General features: G+C 41.6%; 1 protein-coding gene across 3 annotated transcripts in view; it reads right to left on the reverse strand.

Annotated features, from left to right (window-relative positions):
- Window positions 1–5,288: 5,288 nt before the first annotated feature.
- The window catches only part of lmo1 (LIM domain only 1), a 55,396-nt gene continuing 38,893 nt past the window's right edge, over window positions 5,289–21,791 (reverse strand). For all 3 annotated transcript variants that reach the window (XM_059975799.1, XM_059975800.1, XM_059975801.1), the window contains 2 exons: window positions 6,749–6,874; window positions 5,289–5,712 (listed from right to left, as the gene is read on the reverse strand). In XM_059975799.1, the coding sequence (XP_059831782.1) occupies window positions 5,607–5,712; window positions 6,749–6,874 (232 nt within the window). In that variant the 3' untranslated portion in view covers window positions 5,289–5,606. The remainder of the gene's footprint in view (window positions 5,713–6,748; window positions 6,875–21,791) is intronic.

A 21,791-nucleotide genomic window follows, 5' to 3' on the forward strand; every position in this document is an offset into this window, starting at 1 on the left:
TGTAATAGCATTAGCTCTTATCCTGTGTGGCACCTCGTCAATGACCTACCGAAATCCAAATAGACATTGACCGACTCCTATCCTGCCTGTTATTTCCTTAATTCCAACAAACTTATCACACGTTTTCCCCTCAAGGGGAACCATGGTGACTGTATTTGTTTATATGCCTCCTAGTAACCCAAAACGTTATCCTTAGTAATGGACACCAACATCTTAGCAATCAGGCTATCTGTAATTTCCAGTCTTTTGTCTCCCTCCTTTACAGGTGGAGTAGCATTCAAGTTTTCCAGACCTCTGCAAACATTCCCAAAGTAGCGATTCATGTAGGATCACTACTAATGCCACCAAAATTTCTCCAGTTATCTCTTTCAGAACCATGGTGTCTAGACCATCTGGTCCAGCTTCCTGACAACTTCACCATTAGTAATAGCTATTACACTCACCTTTGCTCCCCGACTTGCACATTTTTGGCATGCTGCCAGAGTCTTCTACAGAAAAAACTGATGTAAAATACTTTTTCAATTCATCCACCATTTCTTCCCCTCCCTCAATTACATTTCCAGTGTTGCTTCAGCAGTCTGACGACCACTCTTGCCTCACTGTCTGGAAAATTTTTAGTATCCTTTTAATATTGGTTAGATTACCTTTATATTTCATCTTTTCTCTCCTTGTTTTTATCATTTTTTGTTGGCTTTTAAAAGCTGTCATTCACTTTTGCTATATTTTAATGCTTTTAGAATGGGGATCCCAACCTGGTGTCCATGGATCTCTTGTTTAAAAAGGGTGGGATTGCCTGCTTTAAAACGTTTCAATAGAATGAACTATCCTTTATTTTTGAAAGGACTCCTAGAATCTCTAGCTATTGTTGCTCTACCATCAACCTTACTAGTGTCCCCTTTTAAACATGTTCGGCCAGTGCCTCTCTAGTTTCCTTTATTCCACTATAAAACTAATACAACTGAATTTAGCTTCTCCCTGTTAAACTGCAGGGCTAATTCGATCATTATGATCACTGCCTCCCAAGGGTTCCTTTACCTTCAGCATCCCAATCAGATCTGGTTCATTACACAACACCCAATTCAGAATTGCCTTTTCTCTAGTGGATTCTACCACAGCTGCTCTAAAAAGCCATCTTGTAGGATGCTAAAAGTTCCATTTGCTACTTCTTTCCCCCCATTCTCCTCACCTGTCCAAGTCCTTCTGCAGCTTCTCTGCTTCAACACCACCTGCCCCTCCACCTATCACCCGCAAACTTGGTCACAAAGCCTCCAATTCTTTTGTCCAAGTTACTGACATACAGCCTAAAAAGCAGTGGTCCCAACCCAGACCCCTTTGGACCACCACTAGTCACCGGCAGCCAATCCAAAAAGGCTTCCTTTGTTTTTTGCTTCCTGTGAATCAGCCCATACTCTATCCATACTGGCATCTTTCCTGTAATACCGAGCTCATTTAGCAGCCTCATGTGCGGCACCTTGTCAAAAGTCTTCTGAAAATCCAAGTACACATCTGTCAATTTTCTATTATCCATTCTGTTGGAATTCTTGAAGAAATGGCAATAGATTTGTCAGGCACCATTTTCCCTTGAGGAAACCATGTCGACCTTAGCCTATTTTCTCAAGTACCTCCAAGTACCCCAAAACCTCATCCTTAATGGACTTCATCTTCCCAGCCACTGGGTTCAGGCTAACCGGCCTACAATTTCCTTCCTTCTGCCTCCCTCTAAGTATTTATAATTTTCTAGTCCTCTGGAATGATGCCAGAATCTTTTGATTCTTGAATTATTACTGATGCCTCCACAATTGCTCATGACCTGGGGTGTACTCCAAGTCCAGGTGACTCAACTTCAGGCTTTTCGCTGCTTGTAAACATCCCCATGCTCAGCCCCATCACTCTGGTTCCCACATCCCCCCTGCCCCATCAAACTAGCTTAAACCCTCTCCAACAGCCCTAGCAGATCTGTCTGCAAGGATATTTGTTCCCCTCAGGTTCGGGTGTATCCCATCTCTTGTTTTTTTTTTCAAAAAAAAAAAACAGGTCACATCTTTCCCAGATACGACTTGTAGAAAATCCAGAACAGCCCACAGTACCAATTCTCCAGTCACACATCTGCCAAATCATCCTGTTCTGTCCCAATTGGCACATGGCACAGGGAGCAATCCAGAGATGTACCTTGGAGGTCCTGTTTGTCAGTTTTCTACCGAGCTCTCAAAACCCTCTGTCGGACCCCCTCTTTTCCTTGGTACCAACATGTATCAAGACACTTGGTTTCTCACCCTCCCCTTTTAGAATGTTGTGAACACAATCCAGGGCATCCCTGATACTAGCACCTGCGAGGCAACATACCATTTTGGTCTATCAAGTCAGACTCTCCCATTTGCTCTATGGAATCCATCAGCACTGCATTTCTCCTTTGGCCCCTTTCCTTCTGAGCCAGTGCCGGAGACTGTTGCAGCGGCACTACTGTTATGTAGAGAATGGCATAACTGTTATTGAGAATAGCCAGATGCTTTCTCTGTACCAGCTGCCTACCTCTTCCCTCTCCTGACAAACCCATTCACCTGCCCCTGCAACCTAGGAGATACAACCTCCTCATCTTAGTGTCCCTTATGAGCCAAAGGTCAGCAAGTTGCACTTCCAGTTCTTTAACACTTTGGGGACCTGCAGCTTGATGCACCTGGTACAGCTGTGGTTATCTAGGAGGCTGGAAATGTCCCAGGATCTCACAAAGAAAACAGTCTGTGGAGCCATTCTTACCAGTTCAACTATACACTAGCAGATGGAGATGAGGAAAAGCTTACTAGATACCATGTTACTGACACCTGTTGAGCCGAAGGTTTCTCCACTAACACTGCCCCAATCCAACAATGGCCACTGGTCACACCCCGAGAATATGGCCATAAAACGTTGACTTTTAAAGTTGTCTCCTCAACTTGGGTGAAGACACCACTTCTGAACTCGGACTGGCTGCTGTTCAAGTGAGAGGATTGTACTGACCATCCTTTACAATTTCATCTATGTTGCCTTAAATTCTTATCCCTTTCTAAACATCACCCTATTCTGTATTCTGGAGACTTCTGCAACCTCTCCTACACTTACTTTCCCTTTTATTTTATCAACGTTTTTCCAAGCTGTTTAACCCACACAATAAAGCCCAATCCACAGCCTTAGTTATGCAATTTACTAGGACCTTGGGTCCCAACATGGCTCAGTTGAAGCCCATCATCAGAACAGCTTCTTCCTTCCTCAGTACTGGTGCCAATGTCCCACACATTTAAACCCACTTCTCCCATATCTAACCTCATGTCTTATTAACCCAATACCAGTTTTTTTCTGGGCTCAGGTAACAGTACAGAGATTACGACCTTATAGGTTGCTTAAATGTAGTCCCTGGCTGCTCAACTTTCTTCAGCAGAACCTCTTCTTGTTCTTCCCATGTCTTTGGTGCCATATGAACAACTCAATCCTTCCCTTCCGCACTCCAAATTTCTGTGCAGATCAGATGAGTGCCCTGAACCCAGGCACCAGGAACACAGGTTTTGAGTCTGTCAAATTCTTGACAAAATTTTGTCTATTCCTGTCTATACTATCCTAAATTACTACATTTCACTTCCTCCTCTCGAATGACTCCAGAACCAGTGTTGATGTTCAGTTACCGATCCTTCCTACACCCCCTCCCCACCCCCCATTCACATCCTTGGGGCAACAACCACTGACCTGTTGAGCAAGACCAAGGGCTGAGGCTCCTGTAGCATGACCTCTGATCCCTCTATCTGCCACTCCAAATTACACCCTTTTGTCCTCGTGTGCAACTGTCAGATTTCCTACATTAATGGGTAGATAAAATATTTCCTTAACGAATGTGCTCTGAGGCTCTGAAAGTGTTGTAGTGCTACATAAATCTACACAAATACAGTTCCATTATTTAGAGAATTTAAATGTGATCATTTAAGCTACAAGTATTAACACTACTTGCATCGACTTGACAGTCAATTCCTGGATTTTAAAGAGTTATTGAAATCATTTGAAAGCCATTTATAACTCAAGGAAAAAAAATTTGATTTTCTTACAGTAAAAACTTTTCAAAAGAGTGGTTCATAACATCTACAGAAATGCACAAATTAGGAGTTACTAAGCAGATACAGATGCATAAAATCACCCAAATCCCTAAAGGAATTTTTCATTTGAATTCCCTTCATTAGTATTAGCATATCTAAACATTTCTATGTCAGACCCAAGACAGAACCAGACACGATTCTGAATAAATGCATCCAAAACACCAAAAGGGTTCTCTTGTGAAATTAGTCATTGTGGCACATCTGCTAAACCAGCAGAGATCATACAAGTTTTTCCAAATTGCTACTCTGCATGAAGTATATTTCAGTGCATTTGAAAGTGAAGGAACAGCATCCACTCAGCAATTTTCATGTTATGTACCAACTGCATTTTAAAAAAAACTACAAAGGCAACTGCCAGTGAGTTAGAAAACAAATGCTTGAAATCCAGGTCAGGCAGAAGAGAGCATGTTAACACTTCAGACTATTCATTAGCAGTTGGAAAGAAAACAAATTTCATTAGCGGGTGGGGGGGGGGGGGGAGAGAAGAGGGATGGGTAGAGCAAATTGCCCTCATCTCACTCACCTCTGCAACTGAAGTAATTTTTCTTCCTAAATCTGATCAGGGTCTTGGACTTGAAATGCTAATTCCACTTCTTTCCACTGATGCTGCCTAACCAGCTGAGCATTTCCTGTATCGTTTTTTTTATTTCACATTTCCAGGATCAGTTTGTTTTGATTCAGAAGTTTCAAACCATTTCGTAGTAACATTGCTACAAGTATATACAACGAATCAGACATCTGCATGTTCATTTCAGATCAAAGCCAGCACAGGATACATCTAGCTAAATGATTATGCATTTGATAGAATGCATGAGAAATGCTCCATTTGGAACATTGCACTCAACTCAAATGTACTGTTTACAGAAGCAATAATTCCCTTGAACCCAATTCACCATGACATTCCTGAAGTTCTAGAAGACAAAAAGTATGCCACTAAACTATTCCTTTCTTCCCTGAGAATGGTATTTAGTGGCACTCAAATGCTATTTTAGATTTTTCAGTAGTGGCATTGTACTTGTTTTGTTGTAGAGCGAGTCCTATAATAAAGATGCATAGTTCAATTAGAAATCTTGCAGCTGCATGAGCTATCAGCTTTCCAGGACAGTTTCAATATCAAAATAATCCCCCCTATTTTCCACGATAGATCTAAAAGAATCAGTTTTTCCACAAGCAGAACATTTAATCTTCTTTAATGCACACCAGTAATAATAAAATTGCAATACATTTATGTAAAATAAATGTTCCAGTTTATATATACAGAAACACTGTACATACCCCTCCCAGACCCAACATCACAAAACATACAGGCAAAGCACTGCCCAGCTAAACAAGCACAGCTGTGCATCTAAAATCTTAACTGCTCTGTGTTGAAGATTGTTACTTTAATCCATCCTGGACTATTTGAAGTGTTGCAAGCAAGCTGACAGATGCTCTCCATTTATGTTTAAGCATTGTAGCTCACCCCACAATGCTTTGAAGGTCATGAGCAAGTCACTGAACTTGTGATGAGAAACTTCCATTCATTGCCCCTTCCTCATAGTCCATTTGGCAGAGGATCATGTTATTCTTCAGAAAAAATTTGTCTCCCACACAAAACCTAAAAAAAATTGCAAGGTACACTGGTGAGTTTGACATTCCACAGAATTCATATTCCACAACAATCTAATTTGGACCAGAGGGCATAACATTGGAGTATGATAACACTATTTAATCATAGCACTGAATACATGTTATGTACATTTTAAGTTTTATTGCTCAGGATCAGAAGTTTTTACAACTCCACCTGGCATAATTATTTCAAATGCAAAATGCTATTGATAATTTTTAACATCCTTTCAGCAAACAATACTACACTGTCCAAAATCAGTTCCGCATTGCAAGATTTTGAAATTAAACTGCTGTGTGCCTACATCAGTTGATGCAGATCCAAGTTCATCGGCTGCTATCACTAGCACTGAAGATTTTACACTTATCCCACTTTCCTCCTGATTATGGAAGGTAAATTACCACCTGCAGTAAACATGATTGAGCAGGTTGTCAGAATGAGCCCTCCTGGTAGATGGTTGTGATCTTGTATGGTCAAATCTATTTTCAGATTTTCCAAATTTAGCCCATCTCTAATAGGTTACTATATGATCAACTGGTGACCAGAAGGTTCCCTGCTGCTATTCCTGTAAATGCTTTAGATTTGCTCAGATTTTTGCCAGAAGACATCTTAATTGGCCTCTTAACTGGCCAATCTCCAGAGTGCTCAGGAAAATCAAGAGGTTGGAATTTCTGCTTCTGTCAGCCGAAGGCAATATAGAAAAGCAGACAGACTCTTTCCAACCCAATACATGCTACTGAAATACTTGAGATGTATTAAAGTTGTACAAGTTAACCACTTATTCGGCAGAATATCCTTCCCTAAAAAGCAAAAGGCACGTTCAATTGTTGTCAGTCAGAATTCATGCAATGCTTGTTACCGTGTAAAACATTCAATTTAACATCTCCCCACATTTACGGAGTAGAAAGGGGAACTTAGGACAACTGGAATCACAGAAAAAACATTCCAGCTAGGTGTATTATAGACAATAGATGAAGGCTACATGTTTAATTTCCAACATAAGGCAATTGCTCTCTCCCAAACCTACCTCTGATTACAAAGTTGACAGGCAAAGCAGTCCAAGTGGTAGACATTATCACGGGCTCTCATCACCATCTCAAAAGCAGGAATCAGTTTACTGCATGCTGCACAATTCCCAGTGGTACCAAAGAGCCTAGACAAAAAGTGATGTAACATGCAATGAGGAAAAAAGGTAATTGGATAAAAAGCAAAACAATTTAGGGCCTTGATCTTACATTGCAGGTATTAATTGATGTATTTTATTAAGTAAAGAGCAATTAGGCAGAGTGGTGCCTTCTCTTAAGTTTAGTTTCAAGCCTGATTAGCATTCAAGGCAACAGTTCCCTTCAGAGAGCATAGATTATTGCAAGGCACATCATACAAATCACCATCACTTCCCATTTGCTAGTGGACAAGGATCCTAGAGCACCATTGAGAACAAATAATCTCTTGATCTTGGACTATTCTGATGTTAACCATCTATCAGCAAATGTTTAGAGGCAGCACAAGATTCATAAAATACCCAAATCCCCGGGAGTCTTATTTCTGGGCTGTCAAGGAACATCTGTGGAGAAAAACATTTTGGGTCAATGAACTTTCATATGTATGAGGGTGAAATGGCAAGGTTTTTGCCTTGCCCCTCAATGTTTAATGCAGGACTGCAAACATGGAAATCTGCATTAAACATGAACAGTTAAGGAAAAACCCAGTGACATTAAGACAGAAGCTGAAAATTGTGCAAAGCCTCTAATGCTGCCCAAATAGTTCAACACTTCTGTTTGAATGGCAGGGAGCCTTCTCATTATATAATTTCTAATTAGCACATTAGTTGGATGCAGTTTAGGTGTCGTTTAAAACATTAAGAATTTCCCCCTCCAAAGACAATCAGAACACACCTCATTCCCAAAGTACAAATCAAGTTGCTTACTTTATTCAACTCCATTGACTCAAGTCTGCAAGAGTCACCCATCAATGTACAAATGTGATATTCTGGTGCATTCTTAAATTTACTCTTGCCCCATTCTCCCAAACGGAGAATATCATATGCAAGTCACCCAAGCTTGAGAACAAAATCCTTGAACACTTCCTGGAGAAAGCATACCATCTTTCTGCCTACCAAGCCTTAAAGTTGGCATCAAATCCATATGCAGGGTAAAATTACAAACCAATTTATACACCTTAAATTTAAAAACAATAGCATATCTGTAAATTCCTACATATTAACAGCCCCTTCCCTCACTCTCAAAAAGCAAATTGGAAACTCACATATTAATCCGCTGGTGTTCCCAATGGTCAAAAACTTGGTGTAATTAGTCAACTAATTAGATTGAACCAGATGTTAATGCAGGTGGTAATTGTCTAATCACCTTTGCAGTGGTGTTTGTTATTTAGAACTATTTACATGCTCCATTCCCTCCGGTTATTGGTGGTGTGGGAAAGAGACTGATAACATGCATCTCTAATCTCTTGGTAAAGCATCCCATTTCAAATTTTAACTTCTTTCAAATATCTGCATTGGTAGCTTTAAACAGCACTTTGAGAATCATTGTACTTCAACAATCCAAATTACTTCTTGCTAATTGTCCCTAGTCACCCAGTTTCTTACTCCACTGGCATCCACATAATTTCATACATTACAGATCTCAATCCAAATATGACAGATTTATAGGGCAGTCCATATTCCAGAAATCTGCATGCATTACTTGCTCTCCATCTTTAATGAATTTATCAATCTACTTCTTCAGACACGATCAAAGCTTCAGATAAGTGCTCCAGCATCATCTTCCAAAGGATTGTTCTGGGAAGCTTTGGTTGGAATGGCTGACCCAGGAGCTTGTACCTATTCCATGGGCCATCAGGTCTTGTTTACACCTGGGTAAAAGGTGATGTTCCATGCTTTAGCATTACAAATGTTCCTTCAATTAAAGGATTTTCTTCCTTCTCATTTGCACTCAAGGGCCCCCACTTGTACAGAACATATTGCTCCTCAAAGTTCATACAATGTTTAACACAATATCCAGCTCCACACCTACTTATCACTGTCCTTTGGATTCTTGTACTTCACTTTCTTGATGAACATTCCGAGAATAGGCTTTTGATCCTTCAGTTTTAGTTGACCAACATACTAATTCAATAAATTCTCTACTCTCAGATCATATGGGTTTTAAAATTGACATTTTATGATGAATACCAAAGTCACATGCAGATCAACTGACTGGAATGTTCACCAATATCTTCAGCCTCCTGCTTCAGCAGTGAGGTACTCAACTGCTTCAGACAGACTTCAATTACACTGGTGCCAAAGAACATAGTAACCTCCTTCAATGACAATTGTCCAGTAGCACTTACATCCACTGTGACAAAGTTTTGAGGTTAGTGACAAAACATCAACTCCTGCCCGAGAAGTACCAACTTGTTTACTGTCACAACAGTACATGTCATTTAATTGGCTACTCGCTCAACTCGAACATTTGTACAGTGTAGATTTGTGCACCAGGATCCTCTTCATGGACTACAGCTGAGCATTCAATATCATCCCCTCAAACTTGATCAACAAGCTTCAAGACCTAGGCCTCAATAGAACCACAGAACATTACAGCACAGAAACAGGCCTTTTGGCCCTTCTTGGCTGTGCCGAAACATTTTTCTGCCCAGTCCCACTGACCTGCACCTGGACCATATCCCTCCAAACCCCTCTCCATCCATATACCTGTCCAAGTTTTTCTTAAATGTTAAAAGTGAGCCCATATTTACCACTTCATCTGGCAGCTCATTCCACACTCCCACCTCTCTGCCTGAAGCCCCCCCCCCAATGTTCTCTTTAAACTTTTCCCCCTTCTCCCTTAACCCATGTCCTCTAGTTTTTTTCTCCCCTAGCCTCAGTGGAAAAAGCCTGCTTGCATTTACTCTATACCCATCATAATTTTATACACTTCTATCAAACTTCCCCCTCATTCTTCTATGCTCCAGGGAATAAAGTCCTAACCTATTCAACCTTTCTCGGTAACTCAGTTTCTCAAGTCCCGGCAACATCCTTGTAAACCTTCTCTGCATTCTTTCAACCTTATTAATATCCTTCCTGTAATTCAGCGACCAAAACTGCACACAATATTCCAAATCTGGCCTCACCAATGCTTTATACTACTTCATCATAATATTCCAACTCTTACACTCAATACTTCGATTTATAAAGGCCAAAGTACCAAAACTTCTCTACTACCTTATCTACTAACCTACCCTTTTGGAAGATCTGAGCTAGATCCAGCACACTAGAGGAAAGTGCCATTTGAATCGGGAGGAAGTTACAACTTGTGATTCAGCTGCGATCTTGGAGAATTCAACCGTTGTAGGTAGGATTTAAGCCTACCTGGTCAATACCTGTGGAGGAGGGAGAACTGCGCAGGCTCGAGTGACGTCAGTGTCGAGCGCGCACTTCAAAAGGCAGGACTTCTTTTCAGAGCGGGCAGCGTCGAGCAGGCAGTGGAGTCCGTGGAAGCAGAGCCCTGGGCTTTGGCTAAGTGGGCTTCGGCATAAGGGGACTTCAGTAAGCCTGTGTGGTTGCTCACTGAGGGGAAGAAGGTAAGGTCGCTAGGTGCTTTTTAGACTTACTCCATTAATCCAGTTCAGGTATGGGGGAGACGGTCACAGCAGTGGTGTGCTCCGTATGCAGTATGTGGGAAGTCAGGGTCAACACAGTTGTCCCTGATGACCACACCTGCAAAAGGTGCGTCCAGCTGCAGCTCCTATCAGCCCGTTAGGGAGTTGGAGCGGGAGCTGGATGAACTACGGATCATTCAGGAGGCAGAAGCAGAGATAGATAGGAGTTATCAGGAGGTAGTCACACCAAAAATCCAAGTAGGCAGATGGGTGATGGTCCAGAGAGGCAGGGGGAGCAGGCAGAGAGAGCAGAGCACCCCTGCGGCCATTCCCATTAACAATAAGTATACCGTACTGGATACTGTTGATGGGGATGACCTACCAGGAATGAGTTGTAGTGGTCCTGCCTCTGGCACAGAGGTTGAACCCTCAACTAGGAAGGGGAGGAGGGAAGAGAAGAGAGCGATAGTTTTAGGGGATTCTATAGTCAGGGGGGCAGATAGGAGATTTTGTGGGGCAGATCGGGAGTCTTGGATGGTATGTTGCCTTCCTGGTGCCAGGGTCCGGGACATCTCAGATCGAGTGCAGGCTATTCTTGAGAACGAGGGCATGAACCCAGATGTAGTGGTCCATGTAGGGACCAACGATGTAGGTAAGGTGAGTGAGGGGGTCCTGCTTAGAGAGTTCAGGGAGTTAGGAGTGAAGCTGAAAGGCAGGACCTCCAGGGTGACAATCTCGGGATTGCTACCTGTGCCACGTGCGAGTGAGGCGAAGAATAGAATGATTACGCACATTAATACGAGGCTGAGAGCATGGTGCAAGAAGGAAGGGTTCAGGTTTTTGGATAATTGGTCTTTGTTCCAGGGACGTTGGGATCTGTTTCGAAGGGACGGTCTACATCTGAACTGGAGGGGTACTAACATTCTTGCAGGAATGTTTGCCAGTGCTGCTCAGGGGGGTTTAAACTAGATGTGCAGGGGGCAGGGATCCAGAATACGAGAGAAGATGATATGATGAAGGATAAGGGACAGGTGGGGAATACACGTTTCCCAAATATTAATTGTGTAAAGGAGAAAGGTGAGACAGAACATGTATTGGAAAAGTTACATGTACAGAAGGTTGGTCAGAAGGAGCATAGGGTTAAATGTGTAGAAGGTTTGGGTGATCTTGAGAAGGTAATCAAAATTCAAGGTGCAATTAGCCCGATGGAAGTTCAAGGAGCTGGGTTAGGTACAATAGACAGTGTTTTAAGCAAAGAGGAGGAATGGGCTAAGAATTCTATACTTGAATGCGCGTGGTGTCAGAAATAAGACAGATGAGCTTGAAGCTCAGATGAAAATGGGGAACTATGATATTGTTGGGATAACAGAGACATGGCTGCAAGGGGATCAGGCCTGGGAATTGAGTGTACCAGGGTATACGTGTTATCGTAGAGACAGAAATATGGGAAGAGGGGATGGGGTGGCCCTGTTGGTGAGAAATGAGATTCAGTCCTTAGCAAGGGGTGACTTAGGAACAGGGGAAGTAGAGTGTGTGGATTGAGCTGAGGAACAGCAAGGGTAAAAAGACCCTAATGGGTGTTGTGTACAGGCCCCCAAACAGTAGCGTGGATATTGGGTACGTTGATTAGGGAGTTAACATTGGCATGTGCTAAAGGTAATGCAGTCGTTATGGGAGATTTCAACATGCAGGTGAACTGGGAGAATCAGGTAGGTGCTGGACCCCAGGATAGAGAGTTTGTGGAGTGTCTAAGGGATGTATTTTTGGAACAGCTTGTGCTTGAGCCAACCAGGAACGAGGCTATTTTGGACTTGGTGATGTGTAATGAACAGGAATTGACAAGTGATCTTAAAGTAAAGGAGCCATTAAGAAGTAGTAATCATAACATAAGTTTTTATCTACAATTTGAGAGGGATAAGGGCAGATCAGAGGTGTCAGTGTTGCAATTAAATAAAGGAGACTACGGAGCCATGAGGGAAGAGCTGGCCAAAGTTAAATGGGCGGATGCCCTGGCAGAAAAGACAGTGGATCAGCAGTGGCAGATATTCTTGGGGATAATACAAAAGATGCAAAAAGCAGTTCATTCCAATGAGAAGGAAGGATTCAAAGAGGGGGAAGGGGCCACAGTGGTTGACAAAGGAAGTCAGAGATTGTATAGCATTAAAGAAAAAGAAGTATGACAGGGCTAAGATGAGTGGGAATACAGATGATTGGGAAAGTTTTAAGGAACAGCAGATCTTAACTAAAAAAGCAATACGGAGAGAAAAAAAATCAGGTATGAGCTCAGTCTAGCCAGGAATATAAAAGGGGATAGCAAAAGCTTTTTTAGCTATGTGAAGAGAAAGTAGTTAAGCACAATGTTGGCCCCTTGAAGAATGAATTGGGAGAAATTGTTATGGGAAACAGGGAAATGGCAACAGAATTTAATGCGTACTTTAGATCTGTCTTCACCAGGGAGGACACAAGCAATCTCCCAGATGTATGGATGCGCCAGGGTCATAAGATATCAGAGGAATTGAGACAGATTGACATTAGGAAAGAAACTGTGATGAGTAGACCGATAGGACTGAAGGCTAATCAATCCCCGGGTCCAGATGGTCTGCATCCGAGGGTTCTAAAAGAGGTGGCTCAGGAAATTGCGGATGCATTGGTAATCATTTTCCAATGTTCCTTAGATTCAGGATCAGTTCCTGAAGATTGGAGAGTGGCTAATGTTATCCCACTTTTTAAGAAGGGAGGGAAGGAGAAAACGGAGTACTATCGCTCTGTTAGCCTAACGTCAGTCATGGGGAAGATGCTCGAGTCCATTATTAAGGACGAAATAGTGGCACATCTTGATGGCAGTAATAGGATTAGGCTGAGCCAGCATGGATTTACCAAGGGCAAATCATGCTTGACTAATCTGTTGGAGTTTTTTTGAGGGTGTAACAAGGATGTTAGACGAGGGTAAGCCAGTGGATGTAGTGTATCTAGATTTTCAGAAGGCATTCGATAAGGTGCCACATAGGAGATTGGTGAGTAAAATCAGAGCTCATGGCATTGGGGGCAGGGTTTCAACATGGATAGAAAACTGGTTGGCAGATAGAAAGCAAAGGGTAGCAGTGAATGGGCGTTTCTCGGACTGGCTGGAGGTGACTAGTGGGGTACCACAGGGCTCTGTATTGGGACCACAGCTCTTTACGATTTATGTCAACGATTTAGATGAGGGCATTGAAAACTATATCAGCAAGTTTGCTGATGATACTAAACTGGGTGGCAGTGTGACATGCGAAGAGGATGTTAGGAGAATACAGGGAGACTTGGATAGGCTGGGTGAGTGGGCAGATACTTGGCAGATGTCATTCAATGTGAATAAATGTGAAGTTATCCACTTTGGAAGCAGGAACAAGAGGGCAGAGTATTGTCTGAACGGTGTAGAGTTAGGTAAGGGAGAAATGCAAAGAGACCTAGGAGTCCTAGTTCATCAGTCAATAAAGGTGAATGAGCAAGTGCAACAGGCAGTGAAGAGGGCAAATGGAATGTTGGCCTTTGTTACAAGGAGAATTGAATACAAGAAGCAAGGATGTCCTTTTGCATTTTTACAGGGCCCTGGTGAGACCACACCTGGAATATTGTGTACAGTTTTGGTCTCCAGGTTTAAGGAAGGACATTCTGGCAATTGAGGAAGTGCAGCGTAGATTCACTAGGTTGATTCCTGGGATGGCAGGGCTGTCTTACGCAGAGAGATTGGGCTTGTACACACTGGAACTGAGGAGATTGAGAGGGGATCTGATTGAAACGTTTAAGATAATTAAAGGATTTGATAGGATTGAGGCAGGAAATATGTTCCAGATGTTGGGAGAGTCCAGTACCAGAGGGCATGGATTGAGAATAAGAGGGCAGTTATTTAAAACCGAGTTGAGGAAAAACTTCTCCCAGAGAGTTGTGGAGGTGTGGAATGCACTGCCTCGGAAGAGGGTGGAGGCCAATTCTCTGGATGCTTTCAAGAAGGAGCTAGATAGATATCTGATGGATAGGGGAATCAAGGGATATGGGGACAAGGCAGGGACTGGGTATTGATAGTGAACGATCAGCCATGATCTCAGAATGGCAGTGCAGACACGAGGGGCCGAATGGTCTACTTCTGCACCTATTGTCTATTGTCTATCTATTGTCTATTGAAAGCATGCCAGCACCTTTACTTCAAGTTTGTGAACATTGAGCACATGATCTAAATCGTCAACAAGCTTCTGTAGGTGTGCAGTGTAGAGCACCACACATCCACAGCCTGGTATGGAAGCACCAATGCCTTTGCAAGGAAAAGCCTACAAGTAGTTGTAACAGCCCAGTCCATCACAGGTAAAGTCCTCCTTACCATTGAGCACATCTACAAGGAGTGCAGACAAAAAAAAGCATCAAGGACCCCCACCATCCAGGCCTTACTTTTCTCACTGCTACCATCAGGGAGATACTGAATCATACCATGAGGTTCAGGAACAGTCATTACCCCTCAACATTAGGCTTCTTAAATCAGAGGGGATACCTTCACTCACCCCCTTCCAGAACAGTTACCACAACCTATGGCCTCATTTTCAAGAACTTTTCATCTCCTATTCAATATTTATTGCTTTTTTCTTCTTTGTACAGCTTTTGCAAATCGGTTAGTCTTGTTGGGTGCATTATTTCATTGATTCTTTTGTTCTTGCATTTATTGTGAATGCCCTCAAAATGAATCTCAGGTTTGCATGTGGCAGCATAAATGTACTTAATAAATTTACTTTGAACTTTATTGCTTTACATTTTAGAGAAGACTCCCAACCTTTGATTCCATATTGCAGAAATGGTTTCTCTCATCTCCTTTGTTCCCAGAATGTTAGAATCACTCCTCAGTTTACTTGGCTTGTCTCAATTATGTCCTCAAATCTACGCAGTAAAGTGTAGTCAGTATGCTTTTTAATCACTGCACATGCTTTCGCAGTTCTCTTTAAAAGCCAGAATTCCATTAACCTGTGATTTTTTAATGTCTCAAGCCTTCAGGTCCGGAACTACTTAGTAGCTTTACCATTCAAAAGCTTCTGCCCAGCTCTGCCTCATGATTGACTACTGTTATAATTTGAGATGTGCACCATTTTCATTCTCAATGCTATCATTTTTGAACCAAACTAGGCTGTCTTAATAAATACAAACAACTTTTTATTCATTATCCAAAATTCTTTAAAGAGCCAGTGGCTATGCAGACCCCAATTCATGCCATGCCAAAGCCTGCCTGCACATCACCCTTCATCTTCAGCCAGCCAGATTTACATCTAGCTTGTGTTATTCCTTGATCATTAAAGTTATTCATAACTTGTCACTTTCACAAATTTAGCTTATTGAACCACATCATAGGAACAATAGGGATACATTGTGCATGTTCAGTCAAGGTTCCCTTTGGCAAGAAAGCACAGTGCACTGCAATTTAAAAACATTTTAAAAGCACAAGGAGTGGATTTGTACTCAGATGGAGCCTATAGACCAACTTGCTTACAATTTGTAAACATGAATTGTTTCCTTACTTCCTACCCTTTAACCTTCCCAGAAACTTAGAGCAAATGATTGCAAGACACACTGAGAAAGACCATCTTACCGAGTCGTAGAACAATTCTGGCAATTGAACTAGTGTAGGCCGTCAAAGAATGATAGCCTTGTTATTCCATTTGACTTGAGGAATGCTCACCACCACCACAGCTCCCACCCAAATTCCAGATCACATCTGCATACTAAACCTACTTTGATAAAGCAGTATATAACCCAAAAATGTAAATAAGATTTCTGAAGACTTCAGTCTTACATGGGTATATACTTTACTAAAATATTTACATTTGCAAAAGGAAAAAATGGAACAGCATTCAGTATACCCTTTGATTTGAATGGCTCTGACAACTAATAAATTGCACATGACTGATTTCTTCCAACTAATCAAATTGGTGGTTACCAATTTAAAATGAAACCCATTCTAAGAGCTATGAAATTTGCAGAGATTTCACTATGGCGGTCAGGTGAAAATTAGTCTATACAGTTGCAAGTACCCAAGGATTAATAAATTCAGATCAACGACTGGATAAAAGCCACTATTAATATCATAGGTCGGAGGTTAAAATGTACAGAAATATCTGGAAATTACAACCCCAGCATGGCAGGAGAAATTGCACATCTCTTAAGGGAGAAACCTTTGATGATAAAGAATGCACACCAGTGGAGTGGACGGAGGATAACAAACCATGGGTTCACTTTTATTGAGGTAGATTATAGGCTAAAATGAGACTGCTTTCCCTCTAAACAGAAATGCCCTAAAATGAGCAAATCTAGTACACACCCAACACAATTATGGGAAAGAATGGAAGTTGGTTCAATCCTTAAGCAATATCACATGGACAAAGACTTCCATAATCCTGCCTCATTTGATCACTTGTGCAGCAAAACCAGTTAAAGCAACGGAAGGATCCGACTGGAAAAATAGCCAACACTCAACTTTTATTTGCAAACTAGCTCAACACATGCTTAGTCATACAAGCAAAGTGCACAAGTATTCAATTGAAATGAGTTGTACATAATTTTAATGTCTTGCGTGAATATTTAAGACCCCATGATTTAACAAGTCAGTTAATAGCATCCTTTAAGCTCCATAGCAGAGTTAGAGCAATATACAAGCAGTGGGCTTTATTCAGTAGAGGGGTGGGGGGGGGGGGCAGGAACAAAAACCCCAGCTCCTTGGAATCAGATTTTAAAATTCTCTATATTTTCCTAGTTTGGAAAGTCAAAACGTTCTGAACAGTTTGCAGCTGGAGTACAATGCTTAAACTATGGACAAGGCACAATTCAGTAACTGGATTTATTGGCTTGAGTAGAACCAGTACCTAGTCAAGGTGTCAGCAAATCCATGCAAAGCGAAGCCACAATGATACAGCTCCACAGGACTTGTATTCTTTGGGAACAAACTTTGTTTAAAGAGCTTCCATTCACTCCCACATTCAGGCTGTGCTCTGAAGAGAACTACAAAGGATGACATTTTAAAGTTGGCACGATCTTTCCTGTGCAACTTGAAGACTGAAAAATGCATTACTAAATTCCAATGGGTTTCAGCTTATTTTTAAACACTGTGTTAAAATGATAAAGTAGCTTAATTTTGAAATGTTTCAGGTACAGGACCATTCCAGTACCACATTATGCACAGCTTGGTCCCACGTTACTGGCAGATGTTATGAAAATGACCAAGAGAGGTAGCTGAAGAGACAGGAGGCATTAGTAACAGTCACTAGGTTCTGGAATGGTTCTGGAGGGCTAGAAAATTGTGAATGTCGCTCCACCCTTTAAGGGAGGGAGGCAAAAGGAATTATAGGCTGGCTAGCTAGCCTGGCTGCAATGGCTGGGAATACGTCAGAGTCAGTGAAGGTTGTTTACCTGGATTTTCAGAAGGACTTCGATAAGGTGTTGCATGCAAGGCTGCTAAACAAGAACCCATTGTAAGATAAGACTAGCATGGATAGGAGATTGTTATATGGTTATATATGAACCAGTCAACCAATCACAGCATGGAAACAGGCCATCTCGGCCCTCCTAGTCCGTGCCAAACTCTTAATCTCACCTAGTCCAACCTACTCGGCCCATAACCCTCCACTCCTTTCCTGTCCATATACCCATCCAATTTTACCTTAAATGACACAACTGAACTGGCCTCTACTACTTCTACAGGAAGCTCATTCCACACAGCTATCACTGAGTAAAGAAATACCCCCTCGTGTTTCCCTTAAACTTTTGCCCCCTAACTTTCAAATCACGTCCTCTCATTTGAATCTCCCCTACTCTCAATGGAAACAGCCTATTCATGTCAACTCTATCTATCCCTCTCAATTTTAAATACCTCGATCAAATCCCCCCTCAACTTTCTACACTCCAATGAATAGAGACCTAACTTGTTCAACCTTTCTCTGTAACTTAAGTGCTGAAACCCAGGTAACATCCTAGTAAATCGTCTCTGCTCTCTCTAATTTATTGATATCTTTCCTATAATTCAGTGACCAGAACTGTACACAATATTCCAAATTTGGCCTTACCAATGCCTTGTACAATTTTAACATTACATCCCAACTTCTGTACTCAATGCTCTGATTTATAAAGGCCAGCGTTCCAAAAGCCTTCTTCACCACCCTATCTACATGAGACTCCACCTTTAGAGAACTATGCACTGTTATTCCTAGATCTCTCTGTTCCTCTGCATTCCTCAATTCCTCATTTACCCTGTATGTTCTATTTGGATTATTCCTGCCAAAATGTAGAACCTCACACTTCTCAGCATTAAACTCAATCCGCCAACATTCAGCCCATTCTTCTAACCAGCATAAATCTCCCTGCAAGCTTTGAAAACCCACCTCATTATCCACAACACCTCCTACCTTAGTATGATCGGCATACTTACTAATCCAATTTACCACCCCATCATCCAGATCATTTATGTATATTACAAACAACATTGGGCCCAAAACAGATCCCCGAGGCACCCCGCTAGTCACCGGCCTCCATCCCAATAAACAATTATCCACCACTACTCTCTGGCATCTCCCATCTAGCCACTGTTGAATCCATCTTATTACTCCAGCATTAATACCTAACGAATGAACCTTCTTAACTAACCTTCCATGTGGAACTTTGTCAAAGGCCTTGCTGAGGTCCATATAGACTACATCCACTGCCTTACCCTCGTCAACATTCCTCATAACTTCTTCAAAAAATTCAATAAGGTTTGTCAAACATGACCTTCCACGCATAAATCCATGCTGGCTACTCCTAATCAGATCCTGTCTATCCAGATAATTATAAATACTATCTCTAAGAATACTTTCCATTAATTTACCCACCACTGATGTCAAACTGACAAGTCAATAATTGCTAGGCTTACTTCCAGAACCCTTTTTAAACAATGGAACCACATGAGCAATACGCCAATCCTCCAGCACAATCCCCGTTTCTAATGACATCTTAAAGATCTCTGTCAGAGCTCCTGCTATCTCTACACAAACTTCCCTCAAGGTCCTGGGGAATATCCTGTCAGGACCCAGAGATTTATCCACTTTTAAATTTCTTAAAAGAGCCAGTACTTACACCTCTTTAATTGTCATAGGTTCCATAACTTCCTTACTTGTTTCCCACACCTTACACAATTCAATATCCTTTTCCTTAGTGAATACCAAAGAGAAGAAATCGTTCAAAATCTCTCCCATCTCCCTCGGCTCCACACATAGCTGACCACCCTGATTCGCTAAGGCACCAATTTTATCCCTCGCTATCCTCTTGCTTTTAATATAACTGTAGAAACCTTTTGGATTTACTTTCACCTTATTTGCCAAACCAACCTCGTATCTTCTTTTAGCTTTTCTAATCTTCCTTAAGATTCCTTTTACATTCTTTATATTCCTCAAGCAATTCCTTTACTCCATGCTGCCTATATCTATTGTGGACATCCCTCTTTTTCCAAACCAAGTTTCTAATATCCCTTGAAAACCATGGTGCTCTCAAACTTTTAACCTTTCCTTTCAACCCAACAGGAACATAAAGATTCTGTACCCTCATAATTTCACCCTTAAATGACCTCCATTTCTCTATTACATCCTTCCCATAAAATAACTTGACCAAATCTACTCTCTAAATCCCTTCGCATCTCCTCAAAGTTAGCCTTTCTCCAATCAAAAATCTCAACTCTAGGTCCAGTCCTGTCCTTCTCCATAATTATATTGAAGCTAATGCTATTGTGATCACTGGACCTGAAGTGCTCCCCAACACATACATCTGTCAGCTGACGTATCGCATTCCCTAACAGGAGATCCAACACTGCCCCATCTCTAGTCGATACTTCTATGTATTGTTGCAAAAAAACTATCCTGCACACATTTCACATGCCAAAAAACAGGAATAAAGTGGGTCTTTCCTGGTTGCCTGCCAATGACTGCAGAGGTCAGTGTTGGGTCCACTACTTGCATTACATGTAATAAACTGGATGATGGAATTGATTGTTTTGTGGCCAATCTTGTAGACTATGCAGTGCAGTGTTGATGAAGCAGGGCATCTGTAGAACTCAGGCAGATTGAGAGAATGGGCAGAGCAGAGCCGGATAGAATACAGGGAAGTGTGTGGTGAAGGACAAAGTAGACATTTTCTAAATGGGAATAGAATTTTAAAAACAGGTGCAAAGGAACTTGGAAGTCTTTTTGCAGGATTCCCTATAGGTCAACTTGCAGGGTGAGTTGCTGATAAGGCAAATACAATGTTGACATTTATCTTGAGGGGAAAAAAGACAACAATAACAAAGGTGAAATGCTGAAGTTTTATTAGATATTGGTCAGACTGCACTTGGAATATCGAGAGCAGTTTTTGGTCCCTTAAATATCTGCTGACATTGGGGAGGGTCCAGTAGAGATTCATGGATGGTTAACATGAGGTGCCTGTAGTCACTGGAATTTAGAATGAAGGGTGAGGGGGAGATGGGAAGAAGAATCTCTGATACCTATCCAATAGTGAAAGGGCTAGATAAAGTGGATGTGGAGAGGATGTTACCTATAGTGAGTTTAGAACCAGAAAGCACAGCCTCAGAATAGAGGGACATGTATTTAGAACCAGTGAGGAAGAATTTCTTTCACCAGGTGTTGAATCTGTGGAATTCATTGCCAGGTCTGCTGTGTTGGCCAAGTCAATGAATATATTTAAAACAGATTGATGCCCTGGTTAACCAAGGACCTATCAAAGGTTACAGGGAGAAGTCAGGAGAATGGGCTTAGGCAGGATAATAAATCAGACATGGAATGTAGAGCAGACTCAATGGGCTGAATGGCCCAATTCAGCTCCCGTGTCTTTAGTGTAGTTTAGACCTGATCTCCATGTATTTGAAGCAATACTCAACCAGACAAATCTTAAACGAAGTTCAGGATGCCAACATGCAGAAACACACGAGCGATTAACTATGGCCGGTCTTGAAATTTGAATACAAAAAAAGCTGAAGTAGATCACCAACACATTCACATTTGTACATGTGGGTGGAGTTCTTTATTCTTAGAAATATGATTTAGTAAATCAAGCAGCATCCATGAGAGGAATACGATGAGTCCATTTACCAGGACTAATCAAGGGTCTGGGCACAAAATGTTGACTAGACACTACCCCACATGTGGAGCTCCTCCAGCATTTTATATACTGCCCTGGATTTCCAGCATCTGCAAAAACACACTTGTGTTTGATTCAGTAGATGAAGTCGTTTGAAATGAGGGTTTATCAATTTTAACTTGGGAATCAATGGAATACATTTTAAAACCACCTTAACTCTGCTGGCACTGTTAGTTATAAGTCCATTATATTCAATTGACCTTCTGTCCAGAAGGAAATTCAATACTGCAGCTGAGAAATGACCGAAGTTTTATGCAGAATTTATTCAACATTACACGGACTTAAGGAATTGATGCATTCCTGCC

This window comes from Hypanus sabinus, chromosome 7, assembly GCF_030144855.1.
Source record: "Hypanus sabinus isolate sHypSab1 chromosome 7, sHypSab1.hap1, whole genome shotgun sequence".
Lineage (NCBI taxonomy): Eukaryota > Metazoa > Chordata > Chondrichthyes > Myliobatiformes > Dasyatidae > Hypanus > Hypanus sabinus.